The sequence below is a fragment of the Macaca fascicularis genome, chromosome 14 (genome assembly GCF_037993035.2).
Source record: "Macaca fascicularis isolate 582-1 chromosome 14, T2T-MFA8v1.1".
Taxonomy (NCBI): Eukaryota; Metazoa; Chordata; class Mammalia; order Primates; family Cercopithecidae; genus Macaca; species Macaca fascicularis.
Genome location: NC_088388.1, coordinates 88,846,500 through 88,868,325, shown reverse-complemented (window position 1 = coordinate 88,868,325; position 21,826 = coordinate 88,846,500). Strand labels below are relative to the sequence as shown.

At 38.5% G+C, this 21,826-nt stretch overlaps 1 protein-coding gene across 1 annotated transcript; it reads left to right on the top strand.

Moving 5' to 3' along the window:
- The first annotated feature begins 11,253 nt into the window (after positions 1-11,253).
- Positions 11,254-16,653, top strand: LOC102115028 (tripartite motif-containing protein 64C-like). The gene is made up of 6 exons (XM_015436043.3): positions 11,254-11,661; positions 12,199-12,294; positions 12,996-13,226; positions 13,997-14,019; positions 14,966-15,063; positions 16,152-16,653. Exons 1-6 carry the CDS (start codon positions 11,254-11,256, stop codon positions 16,643-16,645), a joined length of 1,350 nt encoding a protein of 449 aa, XP_015291529.3. The 3' UTR covers positions 16,646-16,653.
- The last annotated feature ends 5,173 nt before the right edge of the window (positions 16,654-21,826 follow it).

Here is a 21,826-nt window from a genome sequence, read left to right as displayed (position 1 = left end):
AACTATGTTCATTTCTCATTCCAATATTATTAAGAATTATGAATGATCAACTGATGTTTCTGTAATGAATATTTATTGATCCTTAGGGTTACCAGATAGGCTTTTTTATAGGTAGGAAATTAAAAAATGACCCCCTCTTATAATATCAATTTTTCTTTTTTTTTGTACTGTGGATAAATATCATAGTTGATTTCTTGCAAGCCAATAGAAAATTTCAAAATATATGTAGTAAATGATAAATATCATATTTTCTCATACAATGTAACATAATTCTGCATAGCTTTATTTTCAGTATCTTTTTGTTTCTTGTTTTAAAAGAATATATTTTTATTTTAGAAAATGTAAAGATCAAGAAAGCAACAACAGAAAATAAATATCTCTCTAATTCCGTCAGAAAAATATAAAGTCATATTTATATTCTTGTGTGTATAATTGTAGTTCCTTTCCTATTTTAAATATATTTTTGTTTATGTATACAGGAAACCGAGTAAATCTCTCTCTATATAATTTATATAATAAACATATTTATTTATTCTTTTTCCCATTGTTTATATTTAGAAGATTTTTTCCCTCCTAAATGTTGACTATTGCAATTTTTTTCTGCCAAACATTGACTATCCCCATGTTGATCTTATATATATTGCCAAAGGTGTTAGGTCATTGGACAACCAGAAATGGCTCCATCTTTCTGTCCAGGGATTATCAAAGGGTCAGGATCGGGAGTAAGAGCATGTTCAAACAGTTTGATTGTTTGGCCAATGGCAACATATTTTTTAACTTACCCATCGCCCCCACTTATGTTGTTGTTGTTCTTAAGAGACGGTCTCACACTGTCTCCCAAACTGGAGTTCAGTGGTGCAATCTCAGCTCACTGCAGCCTCAAACTCCTGAGCTTGATCAATCTTTCCACCTCAGCCTCCAAAATCACTAGGACGACAGTCACGTGCCAGAATGCCTAGCTAATATTTGTACTTAGATTTGTCAAGACAGAGTATCCCGGTGTTGCCCAGGAAGGTCTACAACTCCAGGCCTCAAGCAATCCTCCCAGCCCAGCCTCCCAAATTTATGGGATTACAGGCATGAGCCACTGTTCCTGGCCTTATTTATCTCTTTACTTCTATTCGTCCTTCCTTTCTAGGTCTGTCGTGTGAACTGTCTTAGCCCATTCTATAAACATTCTTCTGCTGTGGTCATGTGAAACATTACAAAATTGTTTTTGATGATTCTTCATGTTTTATGTTAAATATTCTAACATAGTAGTGTGAAGTTTTTAAAAAGGACAAAAAACAGAATAGAAGGTTGGCTAATCACAAGACTTTGATGATCAGAGTTGTGCTATAATTTTTCGTAATGTAATAAAAATTCAGCACTTACTTGTAATGTGCCTTGGGACAAATCATTTAGTCACTTGATTTCTCAGACCTCAGTTTCCTCCTTTGTGAAATACTAATATCAACTGTATGTAGTTTATTTTAAAGAATTAGGAAAATTATAAGTAATTACTTTAATACCGAGCATGATTGCTGTGGTTACTATATCGTTGCTACTATTATAGCATTGAACCACTTATCACTTTACATTTTTTGTTGTTTGTTTTGTTGGTTGTTTTTGTTTGTTTGTTTTGTTTGCTTTGTTTTTGAGACAGTCTCGCTCTGGAGCCCAGGCTGGAGTGCAGTGGCGCCGTCTCAGCTCACTGCAACCTCCGCCTGCCAGGTTCAAGCAATTCTCCTGCCTAAGCCTCCTGAGTAGCTGGGATTACAGGCACGTGTCACCGTGCCTCGCTAATTATTTTGTGTTTTTAATAGAGAAGGGGTTTCACCATGTTATCCAGGCTAGTCCTGAACTCTTGACCTCATGATCCACCCACCTTGGCCTCCCAAATTGCTGGGCTTGCAGGCTTGAGCCACCACACCCGGCCACAGGAGTCTTTAGAGATGATTGAATGTAGAAGTTCAGTTGACAAGTGGCTGATTCAAATTGTTAAATTAGAAATATTCAGTGTTAGAATTGTAGAGTGCTCTTGTGTTTCTCCTCTATATCATTTGGGAACTAGTAAACAGCAGCTGTTTTATCAGGAGGCATGTCATCTATGCTCCAAGCAGCCACAGCAAGTATTCAGGGGAGTCATTTCCAGGAATTTCTAATGCTCTGTTTGAAATGAAAAGCAAAGTGGACCCTTGCAAGGCTAGGGGAGAAGTGAAGAGAAAAATTTCTGTTGCAGCCTTCACAGTGCAGGCAGTTTCCGAGGCTTTGAAACAAGTAGCCTATGGGGATTCTTTAGATAACCTATATTGAATTTGTGTGGTATATCACTCAGGAAGAATCATGATGGGTTCTACTGATGAATTTTTAAATTAGTATATTAGAAATAAAGCTAGATATTATATACAGTTATGTGAGTGTCCATATATATGTTTGCATATATGTTTTCTTTTGTTTTCTTGTAATGGATTAAAAAATAAAAAAATTAAAATTTATAATCATACAAGGTTATTCTGAAGTGGAAGACCCAAACTCAGTATTAAATCCAAGGGGAACAGACAAATATCATAAAACTCTCATCTGGTATTATCGAGGAATGAAGTCTAATGTGTTCATGTCTCTTCACACATGGGAAAACATCAGTTTGTCATAGAGCACAGTGTAGAATATGCACAACTGCTCCAAGCCAGAGGTCTCACGCCCTGCCTGAGGCCTCCCAAGGCTGAGAGGATCATGATCTCAGCACACTAGTTGGGACACTGATTAAATTACACGTTTAGTAAACGTAATCCCTCTATAGCATAAGAAATAGTTATTTTTTAATTGAAAATATTTTATTTATATAAAAGACTCTCATGTAACACACAAGTATAGAGGAAAATAATAATGAAATGAATATCTGTGAACTTACTAACCGTATTAAGAAAATAACATTTCCAATATCTTTGGGTTCCCCATGCACTAATGACAGTTGTGTTTTTTCACTTTCTTGAATTTTATGTTTATCTTTATTTCCTCTGTTATTCTTTATAATTTTATCACACATGGCTATATTATTTACATGTTTCATGGTTTGGCTTTAGGTAGTTTTGAACTCTTTAAAATAAAGTCATACCATGTATAGTTTTATGGTACTTGATTTTTTTTTCACTGGTGTTTAAGTGTTCAGATAGATAGATAGGTAAGTAGATAGACAGATAGATGGATAGCATTTATTCAAATGAAAGTAAGATTCATGGTCTGTCAAGAAAGAGAAAACATATAATAATGTGAATGGGGAAAGTTAATATAAAGAATAATTAATTATAACAGCATTTGAGCAAGGACATATTGTCTAGTAGAATGTAAGGGGAAGTCTAAATAATATGTGGTGAGCACGTATAAGGAATTGCCATTGTTTCCAGGGTGAAGTTGGAGTAGCCAATGAAGATTCCGCTCACCCCTCGGCCTCACAGAATGTTTAGAAGTCGCTGTGCTGTTGCTCTTGAAAAACTTGCTTTAAATCCACACTTCAGAGCTCCCAGAGACTTGCCTTCTGGGCCACTGGTGAAGCTGTTTATGAAGAAATGTCATGCCAGACGGGCTCCACAGCAAATATGGAAAAGGGCAGTATCAGGAGAAGCTCGTGGCTGCTGAGTTCTCGTGGGCCCCAGTGAACTTCAGGAAGTGGGTGCTACAGCAGCAGCCTGAACTACACAATCTGGGCATTGGTGTATCCCTGTATGCCCTCCGGGCCAGACACTGGAGGTGTCATTTCCAAAGCAGATTGGAAGCTCTTTTTTGGAATTTCTCTCCAAAGCTTTCTACTCACAAAGATTGACATCATAACACGTGGCAAAGGAAAAACATTTAAAGGATCCAGATCTATTTATGTAAACAATCAAGAGTGAGTTTGTAGCGGATAACCCAAAGTTGGATAAATGGTGCATCATAAAATATATTTATTCATTTTCTGCTGTTGTATATTTGGAATGATTTTCATATTTTGATTTTTGTGAACATGTCTCCTAATGCAAATACTCAATAGATTTTCTTTCCTGACAGTATCTTCTGATAGGTGGAATGTCTGGGTTATATAATTTGTGGATCATCAATTCTACTGGGCAATGCCACAGCGATTCAAACTAATTTCACTTATTTATATTTCCACTGACAAGGTAATCATGTTATACAATATAATAGTGGTATGGATGATTGTGGCAAGTTAAAGAAATACAAAGAACTCACCCTTACTAGAGTCCAAGGCATTTGTGGGAGGAACACTTCATACATTGAGGACCAAATACATCAAGTACGTTTTGGAAGACATTGAGAGGAGTGTAACTACTTTCTTATAGTTTATCTAAATCCCATAATGAGATTAAGCAGGTAGGAATATAGGCACATTTGCATTTCATCAAGCATTCTGGCCTAGATGTAATGGAAGGACATCAAGCCAGCAAGAAGACAGAACTAATATTCTTTTGTGTGTATGAAACAGGATCTCACTCTGTCCCCCAGGCGAGAGTCAGTGACACAATCCCGGCTCAATGCAAACTCTGCCTCCTGTGCTCAGGCAATTGTCCAGCCTGAGTTTCCCAAGTAGCTGAGATTACAGGCGTGCACCATCATGTCTGTCTAATTTTTCTATTTTTTGTGGAGATGGAGATTCACCATGTTGCGTAGGCTGACCTCGAATTTCTCAGCTTGACTGGTGAAACCACCTAGGCCTCCAAAAGTGATGGGATTACAGGCATGAGCCACCATGCCACGTCCCGAAATCTTTTCTCATGACAACTACTGTCACATAGATTTTACTATCAGAAAAGATAAGACTACCCTCATCCTTTGGGTTTTAGCTTAGGTATTGTTTCTTTTAGGAAGACTTTTAGGATGACTGTCCCTTCCTTTCTATCAACTATTAAACCATGAGCTCCTTAAGGACTTAGTCTTTTTTTTAAATTTATACTTTTAAAAAAAAATTTACTTTAATTTTCGGGATACATATGCAGAATGTGCAGGTTTGTTACTATTTTGGCTTCAATCTCTAGCAGTAAGGAGAGTTCATAGTAGACACTCATTTTGTGAGTGATCAGAATAGCGCGCATATGAGACCCTCTGAGACATTCTGTGCTTTGAAAAGAAGAGCTGCACTGCACACTAGGATTTCCACAATGCCTTTGTTATAGGGTTTGGCTGAGCATGCTCACAGGCTTTTTGTCATGTCATTGATAGAGAGTTGGACAGTATGGTAGATGTGGGACAGTGTGCATATTGTTATTCAAAAAAAATGGACTACTTGAAAGATTAGTGAACTTTCAATCAATTCTGCCAGCATGCAAGAAGCATCCCCCCAAAAATATCGTATGTAATTTGGTGGCTTAGGAACATACTTTGGCAACGTATGTCATGTCACTAAAAGGAAAACAGGTTTCAGAGACTGCCTGGTTTCAAACCCTAGCTCTCCTACTTCATTAGAGTATGCCTATGGGCAAATTATTAAAGTTTCCTGTTCTTACATTTCTTAATCTTTAAATCAGTGTAAAATATTATTTATCTCATGGGGTTGTTGTAGGAATTAAGTAAGTTAGAACATGTGAAGCACTCAGAACAGTTTTTAGCACAGAGTTGGTAATCAATAAATGTCTGATATTTTCACTTGAATGACAGGGTATTTTTTAGTTAGGCAAGGAAATACTGCTTTTTCTCTCTTACCTATCCTGCATGGGAACACAGTTGTAGTAAAATAGATAATAACTTTTTCAGCTACTAACGATACAATTTGCAACTATTTTCTATTCTTTTATATGCATCTCATAAGTTGCTTATTGTTTATTTCTGTCTAATACAGGGCAGTCTACAAAATATAGAATTGAATTTTTACTGAGAAGTGAGAATGCTAGAAAGTCTTTCTTCTCTACACTTAGCTAGATAATATGCAACATTTTAAGAAGTGTTTGAAGCAGTTTTCAAAGAACGACATTTCTGGAAAAGTCTGCATATAAGTATCTATGATTACCTTTTCTTAACTTTATTGGATTTTTTTTTGAAGCATAATGCTGATCAAATGACACTTCAGAAAACATACTAATTTGCAATGCCATGGACTGATGAAAAAGACAGCCACTTCATCTTTTCCTAGGATATTCTGGCTTTTATAAATTTTATACTTTTTAAGTGTCTATTAATATATAAATGGTGATTTTTATATAGATTTTTACTTTTTCAACTTCTAGCAAGGTTTGTAATTTTCAGTTTATAAAAATGACCTAAATCCCCAAACATTAGATAATTTATGAATTTATTAAATCATGGTAAACAACAACAAAATCTGTTAGTATGGCAACTGTGTTAAAAATAACTTTCATGCACTGTTAAAGGTAATTATGCACATAATTATTGTGTAAATAGCAGCCAGGTGCCATGGCTCATGCCTGTAATACCAGCAATTTGGGAGGCTGAGATGGGCAGATCACCTGATGTCAGGAGTTCGAGACCAGCCTGGCCAAGTTGGTGAAACCTTATCTCAACTAAAAATACCCAAATTAGCCAGTCATGGTGGCAGACACCTGTCATCCCAGCTACTCGGGAGGCTGCGACTGGAGAATCACTTGAACCTGGGAGACAGAGGTTACAGTGAGCCGAGATCGTGCCATTGCACTCCAGCCTGGGTGACAGAGGGAGACTGCGTCTCAAAAAAAAGTAATAATAATTATTATTATTGTGTAAATAATTATTATATAATTTAAAAAATATGAATACATAACATTGATATAGATAGTTATGTACATATATATGTAAAGTATCAGTTTTAAAATTATTGAAAAAGGTGGATGAATAAAAAACAAATTTTATTTTCATATAACACGGTCATTATGAAATAATCATAAAATAGTAAAAATAAGAAAAACAGGTTGATACAACTAATTCTATCAACTATTATATATACAATTATGTAAAACACAATTGAGTTCCTTGCTCTACTTTTTTAAACAAGAGAGTTACACAGTACAGATGTGCTGGTAATCCCAGTTAATGTTTTATCTTTGAACATATTCAGATAAATAACGGCTAGGCACTTAAGCAATTATAATTTTGAAACAGAGTGAGAAACAAAATTTTAAAGTTAGCATGTGGCCTGGTACAGTGACTCACTCCTGTAATCCCAGCACTTTGGGAGGCAGAGGTGGGCAGATCACCTGAGGTCAGGAGTTCAAGATCAGCCTGAGCAACATGGTGAAACCCCGTCTCTACTAAAAATACAAAAATTAGCTGGGCATAGTGGTGGGTGCCTGTAATCCCAACTACTTGGGAGTCTGAGGCAAGAGAACCACTTGAACTCGAGAAGCAGAGGTTGTAGTGAGCCGAGACCGAGCCATTCCACTCCAGCCTGGGCTACAGAGCGACATACCATCTCAAAAAAAGCAAAAAACAAAAACAAACAAAAACACCAATTAGCATGTGATAATATTTAATGAAATAATTGTTATAGTTAAAATATATTTTTTAATAACCTGTGTTAAGTCAACTTTCTTACATCTCATTCAAAATTTGTCTGTTGAGTTTTGGGCCCCCAAGTGTGGTTTTCAATACTTTATAAATCTAATGAGCCAATTTACCCCTTTCTGTGTAATCTAATCAATCTCAGGAAGTGGGTGTGGTCTTCCGTGGTCCCATACAGTTTAAAAGGATGCTTGTCCAGAGATTTCTCTTTCCTTCAGGGAGGACCCACCGGATTTGTGGCTGCTGGGCTTTAGAGCACCAGGAGTTACTTGTAGTCTGGATATCTACAGAGCTTCTAGACTGAGACCATTCATAGTAGCCTTGTGAGTACAAAATTTGCAGTAAATCCATTAGGAAATAGTGAAAACAATCATTAGGAAATAGTCAAAATAGTAAATATAAGAAAAACAAGCTGATACAACTAATTCTATCAACCATCATATATACAGTTATGTGAAACACAATTGTATTCTTTGCTATACTTTTTGAAACAAGAGAGTTACACAGTACAGATGTGCTGGTAATCACAGTTAATGTTTTATCTTTGAACATATTCAGATACATAATGGCTAGGCACTTGAGCAATTATAATTTTAAAACAGAGTGAGAAACAAAATTTTAAAATTAGCATGTGGCCCAGTGCAGTGGCTCACGCTTGTAATCCCAGCACTTTGGGAGGCCAAGGTGGGCAGATCACCTGAGGTCAGGAGTTCAAGACTAGTCTGAGAAACACGGTGAATCCCCGTCTCTACTAAAAGTACAAAAATTAGCTGGGCTTAGTGGCGGGTGCCTGTAATCCCAGCTACTTGGGAGACTGAGGCAGGAGAATTGCTTGAACTCGAGAGGCAGAGGTTGCAGTGAGCCAATACCAAGCCATTGCACTGCAGCCTGGATGACAGAGTGAGATACCGTCTCAAAAAAAAAAAAAAAAAAAAAAAAAAAAAAAAAAAAATTAGCATGTGATAATGTTTAATAAAATAATTCTTGTACTTAAAATATTTCTTTGATTAACCTGTGTTAAGTCAACTTTCTTACATCTCATTCCGAACTTGTCTGTTGAGCTCTGAGCCCCCAAGTGTGGTTTTCAATACTTTATAAACCTAATCAGCCAATTTACTCCTTTCTGCGCAATCTAATCAACCTCAGGAAGTGGGTGTGGTCTTTCATAGGCCCATACCCTTTAAAAGGATGCTTGTCCAGAGACTTCTCTCTCCTTCAGTGAGGACCCACCAGATTTGTGGCTGTTGGGCTTTGGAGCACCAGGAGTTACTTGTATCTGGATATCTACTGAGCTTCTAGACTGAGACCATTCATAGTAGCCTTGTGAGTATAAAATTTGCAGTAAACCCATCATGCTCACTTTTTCTCTTAAAAATACTTTAAATTTACCTGGCAGCATGCTTGGTTCTTTTCTAAGGAAACAGGTAACTGTTTTAGTGATTTTACAGAAAATCCGTATAAAGCATCTTCAATTTGTAACATCTGGTTTGTGTTGCCTTGCCATTTGATTCTTCTTATGTGACTATTTTCTGTATTGTTAGATTTTTTTAAGTGTGAAAAGATATATTTCGATAGTTTCATGCAATGATAGAACCCATAAAATACCTAAAATGTTCGGTAGAATGTGGGCATGTAGTAATGGTTATAATGTACACCAAAGTCAATGTTAAAAATGTTGAATTACTTTGAAAATTCTTGTTGCAAAGGTCTTATTTGCGTCTCTTCAAAATTTGCAGTTTGCAGACTAGATGGGAAAGCCGTTGAAAATAGTTTTAATTGACCGGGCATGATGACTCATGTTTGCAGCCTAGCATTTTGAGAGGCCAAGGCAGGCAGATCGCTTGAGGTCTAGAGTTAGAAACCAGCCTGGCAAACATGGTGAAACCACATTTTTACTTAAAATACAAAAAATTATCCTAGCATTGTGATGGGTGCCTGTAATACCAGCTACTTGGGAGGCTGTGGCAGGGGAATTGCTTGAACCTGGGAGGCGGAGGTTGCAGTGAGCTGAGATCACGCCACTGCACTCCAGCCCGGGTGACAGAGTGAGAATGCACCTCAACAACAACAACAACAACAAAAAAAAAAAAAAAAAAAAGGAAGGGAGAGAAAGAGAGAGAGAGAGAAAGAAAGAAAGAAGAAAGAAAGAAAGAAAGAAAGAAAGAAAGAAAGAAAGAAAGAAAGAAAGAAAGAAAGAAAGAAAGAAAGAAAGAAAGAAAGAAAGAAAATAGATATAACCCTCTGACAAGGGCTCCCAAGAGGCTGCAACTCCCAAGTCACTAAGAGGAGAGATGAATTTGTGGCCAGGCTTCCATTAACTGCATTCCCAGATTTTCTAGTGTAGAGTGGAAAATCTAATACATGTGTTCACTTTTATTGTTATTTTACAAGATAATTAATTGTTGATTAATTCTTTTAAATTATTACAGTTTAAATATTCGTTATTTCAGAATGTGACAGTGTTCTCTCTAATCATCTGAACTGACTATGGAAAAAATTTTCTAAATTAAAAATAATAGATATTATGTACAATTAATGTTTTGAAAGGAAGAGTTTTGATATTAAAGTTAAAAGGACAAATTTAATGATTGATAATTTTAGGAGCTGATAGTCCACTCTGATTAATCAATCTTAGATAAAACCTACTTCATTTATAATTGTGTGAGCAAACTTCATAGGTGAGTTTGGAGGCAGGGAGTACAGAATAATAGCAGAGATACTAAGTGTCTTTCATATATTATCATCATGGAATCGTTGAGAGAGAATGACAGAGACAGAACGAGATTAAGAATGTTCTTAAGAATGAGATTAAGAAATAAGAATCAGCTTATATAAGTGACTGAGAAATCATCTCAGCTTTTAGCGTCTACCCAGGCTTTAAGCTTGCTAAGTAACTGGGAATGATTGAGAGCATGGCTTGTTTAACAAAATACCATGAGGGCTCTCATCTCATTTTCTCATTTGAATCGTAGTGGTTGTTCATATCCATAAGTTTCATACCCGTGGATTCAACTAATCTCAGAAAAAAATATTTACAGGAAGAAAAAAGCAGCTGTACTGAACAACATATCCCTTTTTTTTTTGGGAGACAGAGTCTCACTCTATTACCTATGCTGGAGTGTAGTGGCATCATCTCCACTCACTACAACCTCTACCTCCTGGGTTCAGGCAATTCTCCTGCCTCAGCCTCCTGAATAGCTGGGACTACAGGCACGTGCCGCCATGCCCGGCTAAATTTTTGCATTTTTAGTAGAGACAGGGTATCACCATGTTAGCCAGGATGGTCTCGGTCTCCTGACCTCATGATCTTCCCACCTCGGCCTTCCGAAGTGCTGGGATTACAGGCATGAGTAACCGCACCCTGCCAAACATGTACATATTTTTAACAATCTTCTTGCTGTTCCTAAACAGTATGGCATTACAAGTATTTATACAGCATTTACATTGTATTAGGCATTCAAAGTAACCTAGACATAAAGTATTCAGGAGGATAGGTTTAGGTTACATGCAAATCCCACACCATTTACTAATAAGAGCCTGGAACATCTTAGGATCTTGGTATCTCAGGGAGTCCTGGACCCAATTTTCAATGGCTATTGAGGGAAAACTTTATAAATCCAGCATGTTTGCATTTACTATGTCTCAGTTTGTACTGGAGCTAACTTATTAGACATATTGGCAGACCTCAAGTAGACAAGGAAAATTGTCCACTGGCCTTTTTTTCCTTTTCATCAGGGCAAATAAAAATAAGAAAAAGAAATTCTCACCTTTTTCTTCATTTTCAGAGATATGGATTCAGACACCCTGCAAGCCTTTCAGAATGAGCTCATTTGCTCTATTTGCATGAACTACTTCATAGACCCAGTCACCATTGACTGTGGGCACAGCTTTTGCAGGCCCTGCCTCTGCCTCTGCTGGGAAGAAGGCAGAGCACCAATGCGCTGCCGTGAGTGCAGAGAAATCTCAGCGAAGCCCGACTTCAACACCAATGTTACACTCAAAAAGCTGGCTTCCCTAGCCAGACAGACCAGACCTCAGAACATCAACAACTCACACAATATCTGTGTGCTCCATGAGGAGACTAAGGAGCTCTTCTGTGAGGTTGACAAGCAGTTGCACTGTGGGCCCTGCTCTGAGTCACCAGAGCACATGGCTCACAGCCACAGTCCAATAGGATGGGCTGCTGAGGAATGCAAGGTATGTGATGCCTCTAAGGCAGTTTGATATGTATATAATCCCAAATAAGAATGATGAGGGCCTATGACAATGATGGTGATGAGAATGCAGATGGTGGAGGTGGTGATTATTCCATGTCAATCATAACACAAATGTATCCTTTCAATGTTGCTGACTAATTTGGCACTCTAATCATAGCTGTGTTGACACTTCACTAAGGGAGGTTTCTTTAGAAACATTGTTCAAACGTGTAGAATGGAGCTGTGGAACAGGTGACCAGCACCAAGAACACTTTTCAAAGTCATGTAATATAAAAGCCAGTTTCTCAGAAAATTGATGATATTATCTGCAGGGTCCCTTAAAACTCTTTATTATATTTCTATGACTTTTCAAATCTAAATTATTAGAACCAAATTTGTTTAACATGGTAAAATCTGACCACTCCACTCTAACTTGAATTTATGTTTCTTTCAATTACAGCCTTTTTATTTAATTGATAAGGGAATGAAATCTAGTATACTGTCTTCATTATTGCTAAGCTTCTTGCTTCTTTTGCAGGAGAAACTTACAAAAGAAATGGACTATTTATGGAAAACCAATCAAGAGACACAAAATAATCTAAATCAGGAAACTAGCAAATTTCGTTCGTTAGTGGTAAGAATGAAAGTATTTCCTTTATTTTTATGCAAATAAACATAATGTTGGCTTATACTTTTTAGCTAAATTCCAACTACCAGTTAAAAGATAGTGATTTCATCACAAGAAAATGTAGTGATTTCAATTGATATAATAGGAATCGCAAAGAGAGCAGCCCACACAAGCTAGCCAAATTAATTCTAGTATACTGGATAAATGGTATGATATGTATTGTAGTCAAATTTGAAGTTTGGTATAAACCTTTTCAGACACTGCAGATGAGACAACATTTCACTAAGACTGGGTGTGAGGAAGAGGACAGAAATAGAAGAGTATATAGAGTTAAAATATAGTAAAAGTAAAAAAGAAAAAAAGCATAATATGTTGTATGGCTAAATGTTCTTTAACATTTAGGCGAATCACATATGGAAAAATCCTAAAAGAGAAATAAATAGAGGAAATAATGGACTCAGTAAGAACTGTAAAGAAGCATCACAGTGACAGAAACCAGAAGTCTTTATATAAGTTTTGATTTAAAAGCGGAGAGAGAATAGGAATATTGAAAAAGATGGACAGAAAACAACACCAAATATTCAAGACTCTTTGCAAGAGTGAAGCAGAAAGTTTACAAATTGTTTGATTACACCCAGCATATAATTATTTGAACTTTTCTATTGAGAGTGAGAACATGTAATTCTTTTAACCAAACATCTCTGCAGGACTATGTCTCATTAAGGAAGGTGATAATCACTATTCAATATCAAAAGATGCATATATTTCTCGATGAGGAGGAGCAACTGCATCTGCAGGCACTGGAAAGAGAAACAAAAGAGCTTTTCCAACAACTACAAGACAGTCAAGTGAGAATGACCCAACATTTAGAAAGGATGAAAGACATGTACAGAGAGCTGTGGGAGACGTGCCACATGCCTGACGTGGACCTGCTCCAGGTGAGGAGGGAGGGTCCATCTTCAGAGACAGGAAACCCTTGCTGGACATTGCTGCCAGGACATGTACATGTCACCTGCATATGTCACTGCTCTAAGCTAAGTGACACATGCTGTCTGACTCCCACCATTACATTACATTTGTCCAGTCACTTATTACTGCATACTTTGGTAATCTTTGGGAAATTTTTACCATTTTCGCAGATCACATATAACAAAATTCTCTTCAATATAATTTGGAGTAATATCCACACAGTGAGATCATCTAAAATCATTAGAACTTGAGGCTAGGGGAAGGTTAGTAATACTCCATTTATATGCCCTAGTTCCTCCTCACTCTCTGATGTCCCATACAACAGTGATTTGCTGAAGACGTTGAGGGTTTTCCCCTTGTCTGGGTGAGGTTTGTAAAAGTTGCTCATCAATGTCCGTGTACTCCGTTTCTCATATGGTTCTGTTTTGTTTTAATAGTTGTCATGTGTGGTCAGACCTTTCCTTGGAAATATGATTAGGAAATTAATGACACTGGAAACCTAGATATCTTTGCTTTACTCCACCATCTCTTGCTCAGCTCCTTTCTTCTTCATGCCCACTGATGAAGCTTTTCATATTTAGTTGAGGTTCTGTTATTAACGTAGCCTAGAATGATTCCTTAGAGGGGAATAAAAAGATTGACATTTTTAAAACAGTAAAACAGAAAGAAACAAGAGTATGAGAAAAGATGCAGAAGGAAAAATCTCTCACAATTAACATTATCTTTTATTTTTTTGCAGGATATGAGAAATGTATCGGCAAGGTGAGTTCACACTAAAAAAAAATGCTATTTCTGAAAAGTTCATTCTCTTGTGAATGAAGGGGATGTATACATTTTGAGGTACTAATATCATTCTGAGTGGCTATTTCCATTTTTGTTTCAAAAGAGGGCCTGAGGTCTTCTTCTCTTAGGTCTGGAAAGTTTTCATCTTAAAATTTGTATGAATTCAAATATATGTAAAAACAGTTTGCCATTCTGAAGTTTGTTCTTCCCAGTCCATCCATCCTTACCAGCCTCACCCCACAGATCTTAATACAAAATTAATCTGCAGAATCATAGTGTTTTCTTCTACTGTAGAGGGTGGGAGGTTAAAAAAAAAAAAGACAGAAGGAGGAGAGAGATTCCCTCTGGGTGGGCTGAGGAGGAAGGTTTTGTTCCTAGAAGCATCAATGACCAGGACTTGCTCCATCACAATATACCCAGTTCTAGGAAAGACCACAGGAAAATGGTTGCCTTAGGACCCTCAGCATCAGTGTTCTCAGGCTGGAATTAGACTCCTTTGTTTTGCTCAAAAGATTAAAGCTTTTTGTCTCAGTTCATATTCTATGTTAGACGCTGACTAGTGTTAGTGACAGGTACAGGCTGAGGTCCCAAAGACTTTTGTCTGAGATTTTTGCTCTCTGAAATATTTCCAGGATTTTTGCATACCCTCGGGGTGTAATGGGCAGAGGGATGCAATGTCTTTTAATGAGTTTAGAAGTTGTGTAATGTCTGAAAACAACATATCTGGGGAAATTGGGTTTTTATGCAAGAAAATTCAGAAAAAGTAACATTTGTATGGCCCCTAGAGTGTGGAATAAAATGCACGTGCAGTTAACCAAAACTGGCAGAATTCTGAGGAAACATCTTAGATGAAAATATGATATCTTTGTATGACTGTGTGATTAGCTCTGGGCCTGGAAATATAACTGAGACCATTTTTTTGCAGGGCTGATTTGGCACAGATGCAAAAGACCCAGCCAGTGAACCCGGAGCTCCCTTCATGGCGCATAACTGGAGTCCTAGACATGCTCAACAACTTCAGAGGTAAGAGCCAGCTGCTTGGCAGTCCAGCCTCAAATCATTTCCTTATTGGATCCCTTGGTGGTGGCTTTTCCCATTTATGTTTTATAATTTTTGATATGTAGGTAATACATAGTTTTCCAAAACATGTGCATCTTCTCCACCTGCATAGTAATACTACAAAGATCAAAACTCAATTTCCTGAGTTAGAGTTTGAAAAAAATGTAAAGCAATGTACATACTTTGTCTTCAGAATAAGAGGATAAAGAATATTCAGATCATGTAGTTATGAGGACACTAGTTGTCACGGTGGCATCAGTATTTTGTGTTTATTCAATTTAATTCAATTTTGAGGGTTAGATTTCGCATAATGGTTTTTAATTGGCTCTATTCTATGTGCATTTACATGCATTCTACAAGTAACCTTTATTATTTACAAAATCAGAGCATTTTGATACAAAAATGACTAAAATATCCATAATCAGGACAATTTTAATGCCATCAGATATGTAACAACTGAAAGGGGAGGGATCTGTGAACATGGCCTAAACATGTTAGCTCCATTCAAGAGAGCAGGTCTAGGTACCAGAGGGCAGGAATGCAGAGTAGATTGAATCAGGAGCTAAAGAGATATTGTAAAGCCAGAGTATTCCTTTCAGAAACTTATAAACTTTACATGTGTCAATTTCTAGCAAAGTTTAGAGGTTTGAGACTATAACAGGCATAACTTACATTCCAATTAATACTCACATCACGGGAAAGTGATGTCTGCCTGTTGATGATCTTAAAGACAAATAATACAAGAAGATTTTCTATTAAAGAAAAAAAAATTTTAGATAAGTCCTGAAAGAAACTGTACAGAGGTAGACATTTAATCATTACTTCGCCCAGTGATATGGTCACATTTTTTCTCTATTATTTAAGGAATAATATATAATTGTATGTGCTGTAGAGTTGTAATGACATTTCATCTTCATGGATGCATGGTGCTGAACTCTCTTGGCTTCCTCTTTTCTGTATTTTCTTGGAAGAAAAGCAACTGAAGTGAATAATTGGGCCACAGAGCCTCTGTCCCTCATAGCACTCACTAATATAATATTTTTCCTTGTCAGTGGATAATGCTCTGAGTACGGAAATGACTCCTTGCTATATAAGCCTTTCTGAGGATGTGAGACGTGTGATATTCGGAGACGACCATGGCAGCGCACCCATGGATCCCCAGGGAGTGGAGAGCTTTGCTGTGTGGGGAGCACAAGTGTTCACTTCTGGCAGGCATTACTGGGAAGTGGATGTGACCCACTCCTCCACCTGGATTCTGGGAGTCTGTCGAGATTCCTGGACAGCAGATACCAATATCGTTCTTGATTCTGATGAAATATTTTTGTTAATTTCCTCAAAGAGGAGCAATCACTATAGTCTCTCCACCAACTCTCCACCTTTAATTCAGCATGTGCAAAGGCCTCTGGGTCGGGTTGGGGTGTTTCTGGATTATGATAATGGATCTGTGAGTTTTTTTGATGTTTCTAAAGGTTCTCTTATCTATGGTTTTCCTCCTTCCTCCTTCTCTTCCCCTCTGAGGCCTTTCTTTTGCTTTGGTTGTACATGAAAAGTTGGTTTCATGATGATTTATTGTGACCCCCCCATATATGATGCAAATAATGTGCTGAGACCCGATGTGTGGAGCCTGTGAGCTCATTGTAAGTTCATGGAATATAATTAATTTATGGTTATACATGGGATAAACACCTTGAATGTGTACATTTGTTAATTAAGTTATTTTAAATAAGTTATTGTGAAATCTTTACTGGAACATCAATAATGGCTTTTCTTGTACAATTTTGTTGAGAATCATTCACTTACCCTGAAAGTCATGTTCTAATGTATTTAATTCAGAGAATTTAGTATATTACACTTGTGCAGCCATCAGAACTTTCTAATGCCTGGGCACTTTTATCACTTCCAGAAATATCCCAATACCCATTAACATTTATTCTCCATTCACCCTCCCCCATGCCTTCATAACACTTAATCTACTTTTTATGTTTTTGCATTCAGGTAAATAAAATCATACAATATAAGTTCTTTTTAAATCAGATTTCCTTTTCAGCGATTATGTTTTTAGTTTGTACATACTGTAAACCATTTGTCTTACTTGTATATTTAAAGCAGGGTGGGGTAGAAAAATGAAGTGGTGGATATCTTATGTATCTTTATATATATAAAGAAGAGTGCTTATTTTCTTTTTAAGTCTGACCAAGTTAAGTTGACCTCACAGACTTTACTATTTCTCAACATCCTAGTTATTAATCACATTTCAGCTCATACAACAGTTTTTCAGTGCTGGGTTGTTCTGCTATTACATCTTCTCTGAGTATATTATATCAGATTATAATATTCAGGAAACTCTTATTCTTATTACTACCAGATTGAAAATTCCAAGGGGGTAATGGCACTATTTGTCTTCTTTGCTAATATATTACCATTATCCAGTGCAATTTTTAGAATAGATTACACAATAAATAAAATGAATAAATGGATAAGTAGAGGAGTTATGTAATACTATTCTAACATTAAGAAACTTTTCCAAAATATAAGTAACAAAATAGGATAGAACATACTAATGAATATCTATCAAAAGATAAGAAATAAATTGATTTTCAGATTCATATCAAAGATAATACTGTTATGCTAGGGTTTAAAATAATTGTAGCATAAGTTTTATAGGGTTTACTTCAATTAGGTTTTATAATATAAACCATTGAAAGAGGAAGGTTCCTATGTAAGATGATGGAGAACAGGAACAGGACTTAGAATAAAGGAGACTGTCCTGATTTTAACTGACATATACTTTTAATCACTTACTAAGCATAAAGTGGTATAAACATTCTTATGCAGTAGGAAGAACAAAGTTAGTTTAAATTTTAAATAAGAATCCAGATGATACAGAATGGAAAATTCTATAGTAGAATGTGATAGCTACGTCTCCTAAGGCACCAGCTTACCTGCTTTAACAAAGACCATAAATTTGACATGATTCAGAAGGTGCTTTGCTCTCACTTGTTTGTACCAATATAGGAGTTGGTCAAGAAGACTAACATCTTCAACAAGTGAATTTTTTCTCTGTGTGCAGAAAACTCCCATTTATTGCCATGACCCATGCAGCAGGAAAGCCAAAAGAAAAGCAGGAGGGACAAGAGTATTCGGCTATACGGAAATCACCTGGTGTTCTTCACAATGCTTTGATTCCCATCCTATAGGTTCAAAATTAGGCAGATGGCACATCAAGTTGTAGGATATATCTGGTAATGCTGTTTACATTCAGAACAATATTTATTCTCATCATTTGATTCAGAAAACAAATTAATGACTAGCACAACAGAAAATAACCCAAGAGATTTGTTCAATGAAACAAAGCAGAACCTCAACCAAAGAGATAAGGTGCTGCTTAAGGTTATCATCAGTTCTTAGTATTCCAGAGTGAGTAAACGCTGCTTTTTACCACTGTCAAAGTGTCCAGTGTTGTCCTTTTCAGAGCCTGGCTAGCTGAAGGTTATGTGGCAAGAAACATCTTACTTGTATTTTAGTCCCTTAAATGAATGATTTAGATAGGAATGATTCTCCAAATTTTGAAAATACTTATCAGAAATGTTCTCTTATTGTTTCACTCAATATAAAGAGATCACATCACTGCACTCCAGCCTGGGCCACAGAGAAAGACACGGTCTCAAAAAAAAAAAAAAAAAGTTATCTATCAATAGCCTGGGTACAGACATTTTTAATACAAGAATTTTGACTCTTTTATAGTACAAAAAAAATTGATAAAGAGGATAACTTGGAAAAAATAATCTAACAAAACAGACATATTCTTGACTAGCACTCTATTTCTGTACTAAATTTAGGAGACATGTAAATGGCAGTTTTCTCCAGTGAAATAAGACAGACACACAGAGCAAAATACTTCATGGCCCCACTCATATTTGAAATCTATTTTTAAAAGTTCAATACATTAAAAAAGGTGCTTACATTGATGGAAAGAAATTAGGTAAATGAAGGACAAAAGTTGTAAGGCACAGTCATGTAGAATAAATGAATCTGATGTACAACCTGTAGGTATATTCGATAATCTTGTATTGTTTTGGGGAAACATTCTGAGGGACTAGATTTTTGATGTTCTTATCATAAAAAACAAGCACAGATAAGTGATATGATATATTTGTTAATTTTCTTCATTATAGTAATCATTTCATTATGTATATGTATCTCAAAACAACATATTGTATACCTTGAAAATATAAAATAAAACAAACTTAAAAATAAAGGTAATTTTGTTATTGCACATAAGCTAAAAATAAGGGAAGACTGGGTCAGTAATGACACTGCTTTGCTGACTTAAGAGAAGTCTAATAAAATATTTTTAGTTGGGAAGCTATCTGTATTTAAAAAAAAAATTGATATAAGGCTGGTGACAGTGGCCATACTTATAATCCCAGTGCTTTGGAAGGCCAAGGCAGAAAAATCACTTGAGGCCAGAAGTTTGAGATCAGCCTGGGCAACATAGTAAGACCTTATCTCTACCAAAAAAGAAAAAGAAAATTAGCCTTGCATGGTGGTGTGTACCTGTTGTTCCAGTTACTCAGGAGGCTGAGTTGGGAGGATTGCTTGAGTCCAGGAGTATAAGACTGCAGTGAGTTCTGATTGTGCTATTGCACTCCAGCCTGGGTGACAGAGTGAGAATTTGTCTCAAAAACAGCAACTAATTATTTTATGTAGCCATTTTACCTGAAAGGTATAATTCTTTCTTCCACAATTAATAAATCTGCATATGTCTAGGCCAGCTATATCAGGTAGAGACAGGGCTTCTCTGGGGACGCAGAAGCGAGAAGTAGGGAGCTTGGCGCGCGCGACTGGCTCTCCCTGAAGGTGCCCTGGACCTCCGCCCACGCCTCCCGCAGCCTGCATGGTGCTGCTGGCTGGGACCTGGCCACAGGGTGGCAAGGCGCTCTGCATGCAGTCCCCACCCCTAGGGGCACAGGTCGAGGAGGATCGCGCTTACTACAAAGAGTTCCAGGACTTCTCCAGTCTGCGCGACACCCACCCGCAGCATCGCCTCTGACTTTTTTTTTTTTTTTTTTTTTTTGAGGGAGTCTTGCTCTGTCACCCAGGCTGGAGTGCAGTGGCCTGATCTCTGCTCACTGCAAGCTCCGCTTCCCGGGTTCATGCCATTCTCCTGCCTTAGCCACCCGAATAGCTGGAACTACACGCGCCTGCCACCACGCTTGGCTAATTTTTTGTATTTTTAGTAGAAACGGGGTTTCACTGTGTTAGCCAGGATGATCGCCTGACCTCGTGATCCACCCGCTTTGGCCTCCCAAAGTTCTGGGATTACAGGCGTGAGCCACTGCCCTCAGCAGGATAATTCTTTCTACCCTTTCCAGGATGAGGAGGGGCACGGCATCGAGGGCGTGGAGAGCGTCCCGGAGGGAGTTCCGGAGTCCTGGGGCTGCTGTGGAGTCTGGTGCGGTGTGGGGTGAGCGTTGAGAAGGCGCAGGAGACTGACCACAATGGCTGGACCGGCCTTAATGTCGTCTGCTACCACGGCTTTGTGGATATACCCTGGTGGCCTTAGATGAGTGCTCCCACACTGAGGTCAACCTGCAGGACAGGGAGGGGAATGCAGCCCTAATCATAGCTGCACAGGCAGGTGCTGCCCGTGGCCCCATGGACACAGTTGCCTTAGACACTGCCTCTCAGCCTTGCGCTTCCTGCGTCAGCATCACCTGGGCTGGTTCATTTGAGCTTTAACACAGATCTGGTGGAAACACAGGCTGCCAGGCCCTGCCCCTGGAGTCTTTCTTTGAAAAGGCCTGGGGTGGGGCCCAAGATTGAGTAGAAGAACAGGTTTCCTGGTGAGGTTGATGCCGCTGGCCCAGGGATCCCACCTTGAGGGCAGAGGGCTTTGAGGTTTTCATGCCTGATGAGGGCCAGGAACCCTTCTCAGTAGGCATTGAAGACGGGCAGAGTCACAGATTCCAGGAGAGATGTCGTCAGAGGGACACAGAGGCATCACGGAATTAAAATGAAAATGAAGAAAGGAGCTGAGCATCTGTTTCATCACGTTCCTATGCTGTTTTACTAAAGAGGCTGTTCTGGCCCAGTCAGGGCACGCTATCATCACCAACTACTTGTTGAACTATGTCCCGGGTCTTGACCTTGAAGGAGGGGCGCCTTCGGGTTGAAAGCCGCCATGCCTGGTCGACAGCATCCCAGCCCTGAGCTAGCACGGGCGGGTGTCCACACGGGGCCCCCTTGGTGGGATGTCGTCAGAGGAGTGGCCACTTACACGTCCGCCTCATGCAGAGGCTCCAGGAGCGCCCCTGCCTGTAGCGGTTCAGGGAAAAGTACCAGCTTGAGCTGACTGGGCTCCTCTAGAGGTCGCGGAAGCGGGAGGTCTCCAAGAACTGCCTGCAGAAGCTCAAGGACTGGGAGCTGTCCGCGCTGACGCCCCGTTCCGTGCGCGGCCCGGAGGACCTGGGCGCCCTGGACCACATGGTCAGGATGACCACCAGCCTCTAACAGCCCCGCCGTGGCCATCGCGTGCCAGACAGTGTGCCCCGAGAGCACTCTGTGCGTGCGGAAGAGGACGGCTGGTGGTGCAGGAAATCCTGGTCGTGCAGGAAATCCTGGCCTTGCAGGAAATTCTGGGGGCGCGGCGGGGGGTGGGGGAGGGGGCGGGCGCAGGAGGCAGGGAAGAGGAGGGCGCAGAACAGCCTAAGCGGCCCGGCCCAGC

What these genes read in the sequence shown, in the direction of transcription:
- LOC102115028 (XM_015436043.3), top strand. Translation starts at nt 11,254, where the DNA reads ATGGATTCAGACACCCTGCAAGCCTTTCAGAATGAGCTCATTTGCTCT. An exon ending in GGGCTGCTGAGGAATGCAAG is followed by an intron (nt 11,662 to 12,198) that starts GTATGTGATGCC and finishes CTTCTTTTGCAG; the next exon opens with GAGAAACTTACAAAAGAAAT. An exon ending in ATGAGAAATGTATCGGCAAG is followed by an intron (nt 14,020 to 14,965) that starts GTGAGTTCACAC and finishes ATTTTTTTGCAG; the next exon opens with GGCTGATTTGGCACAGATGC.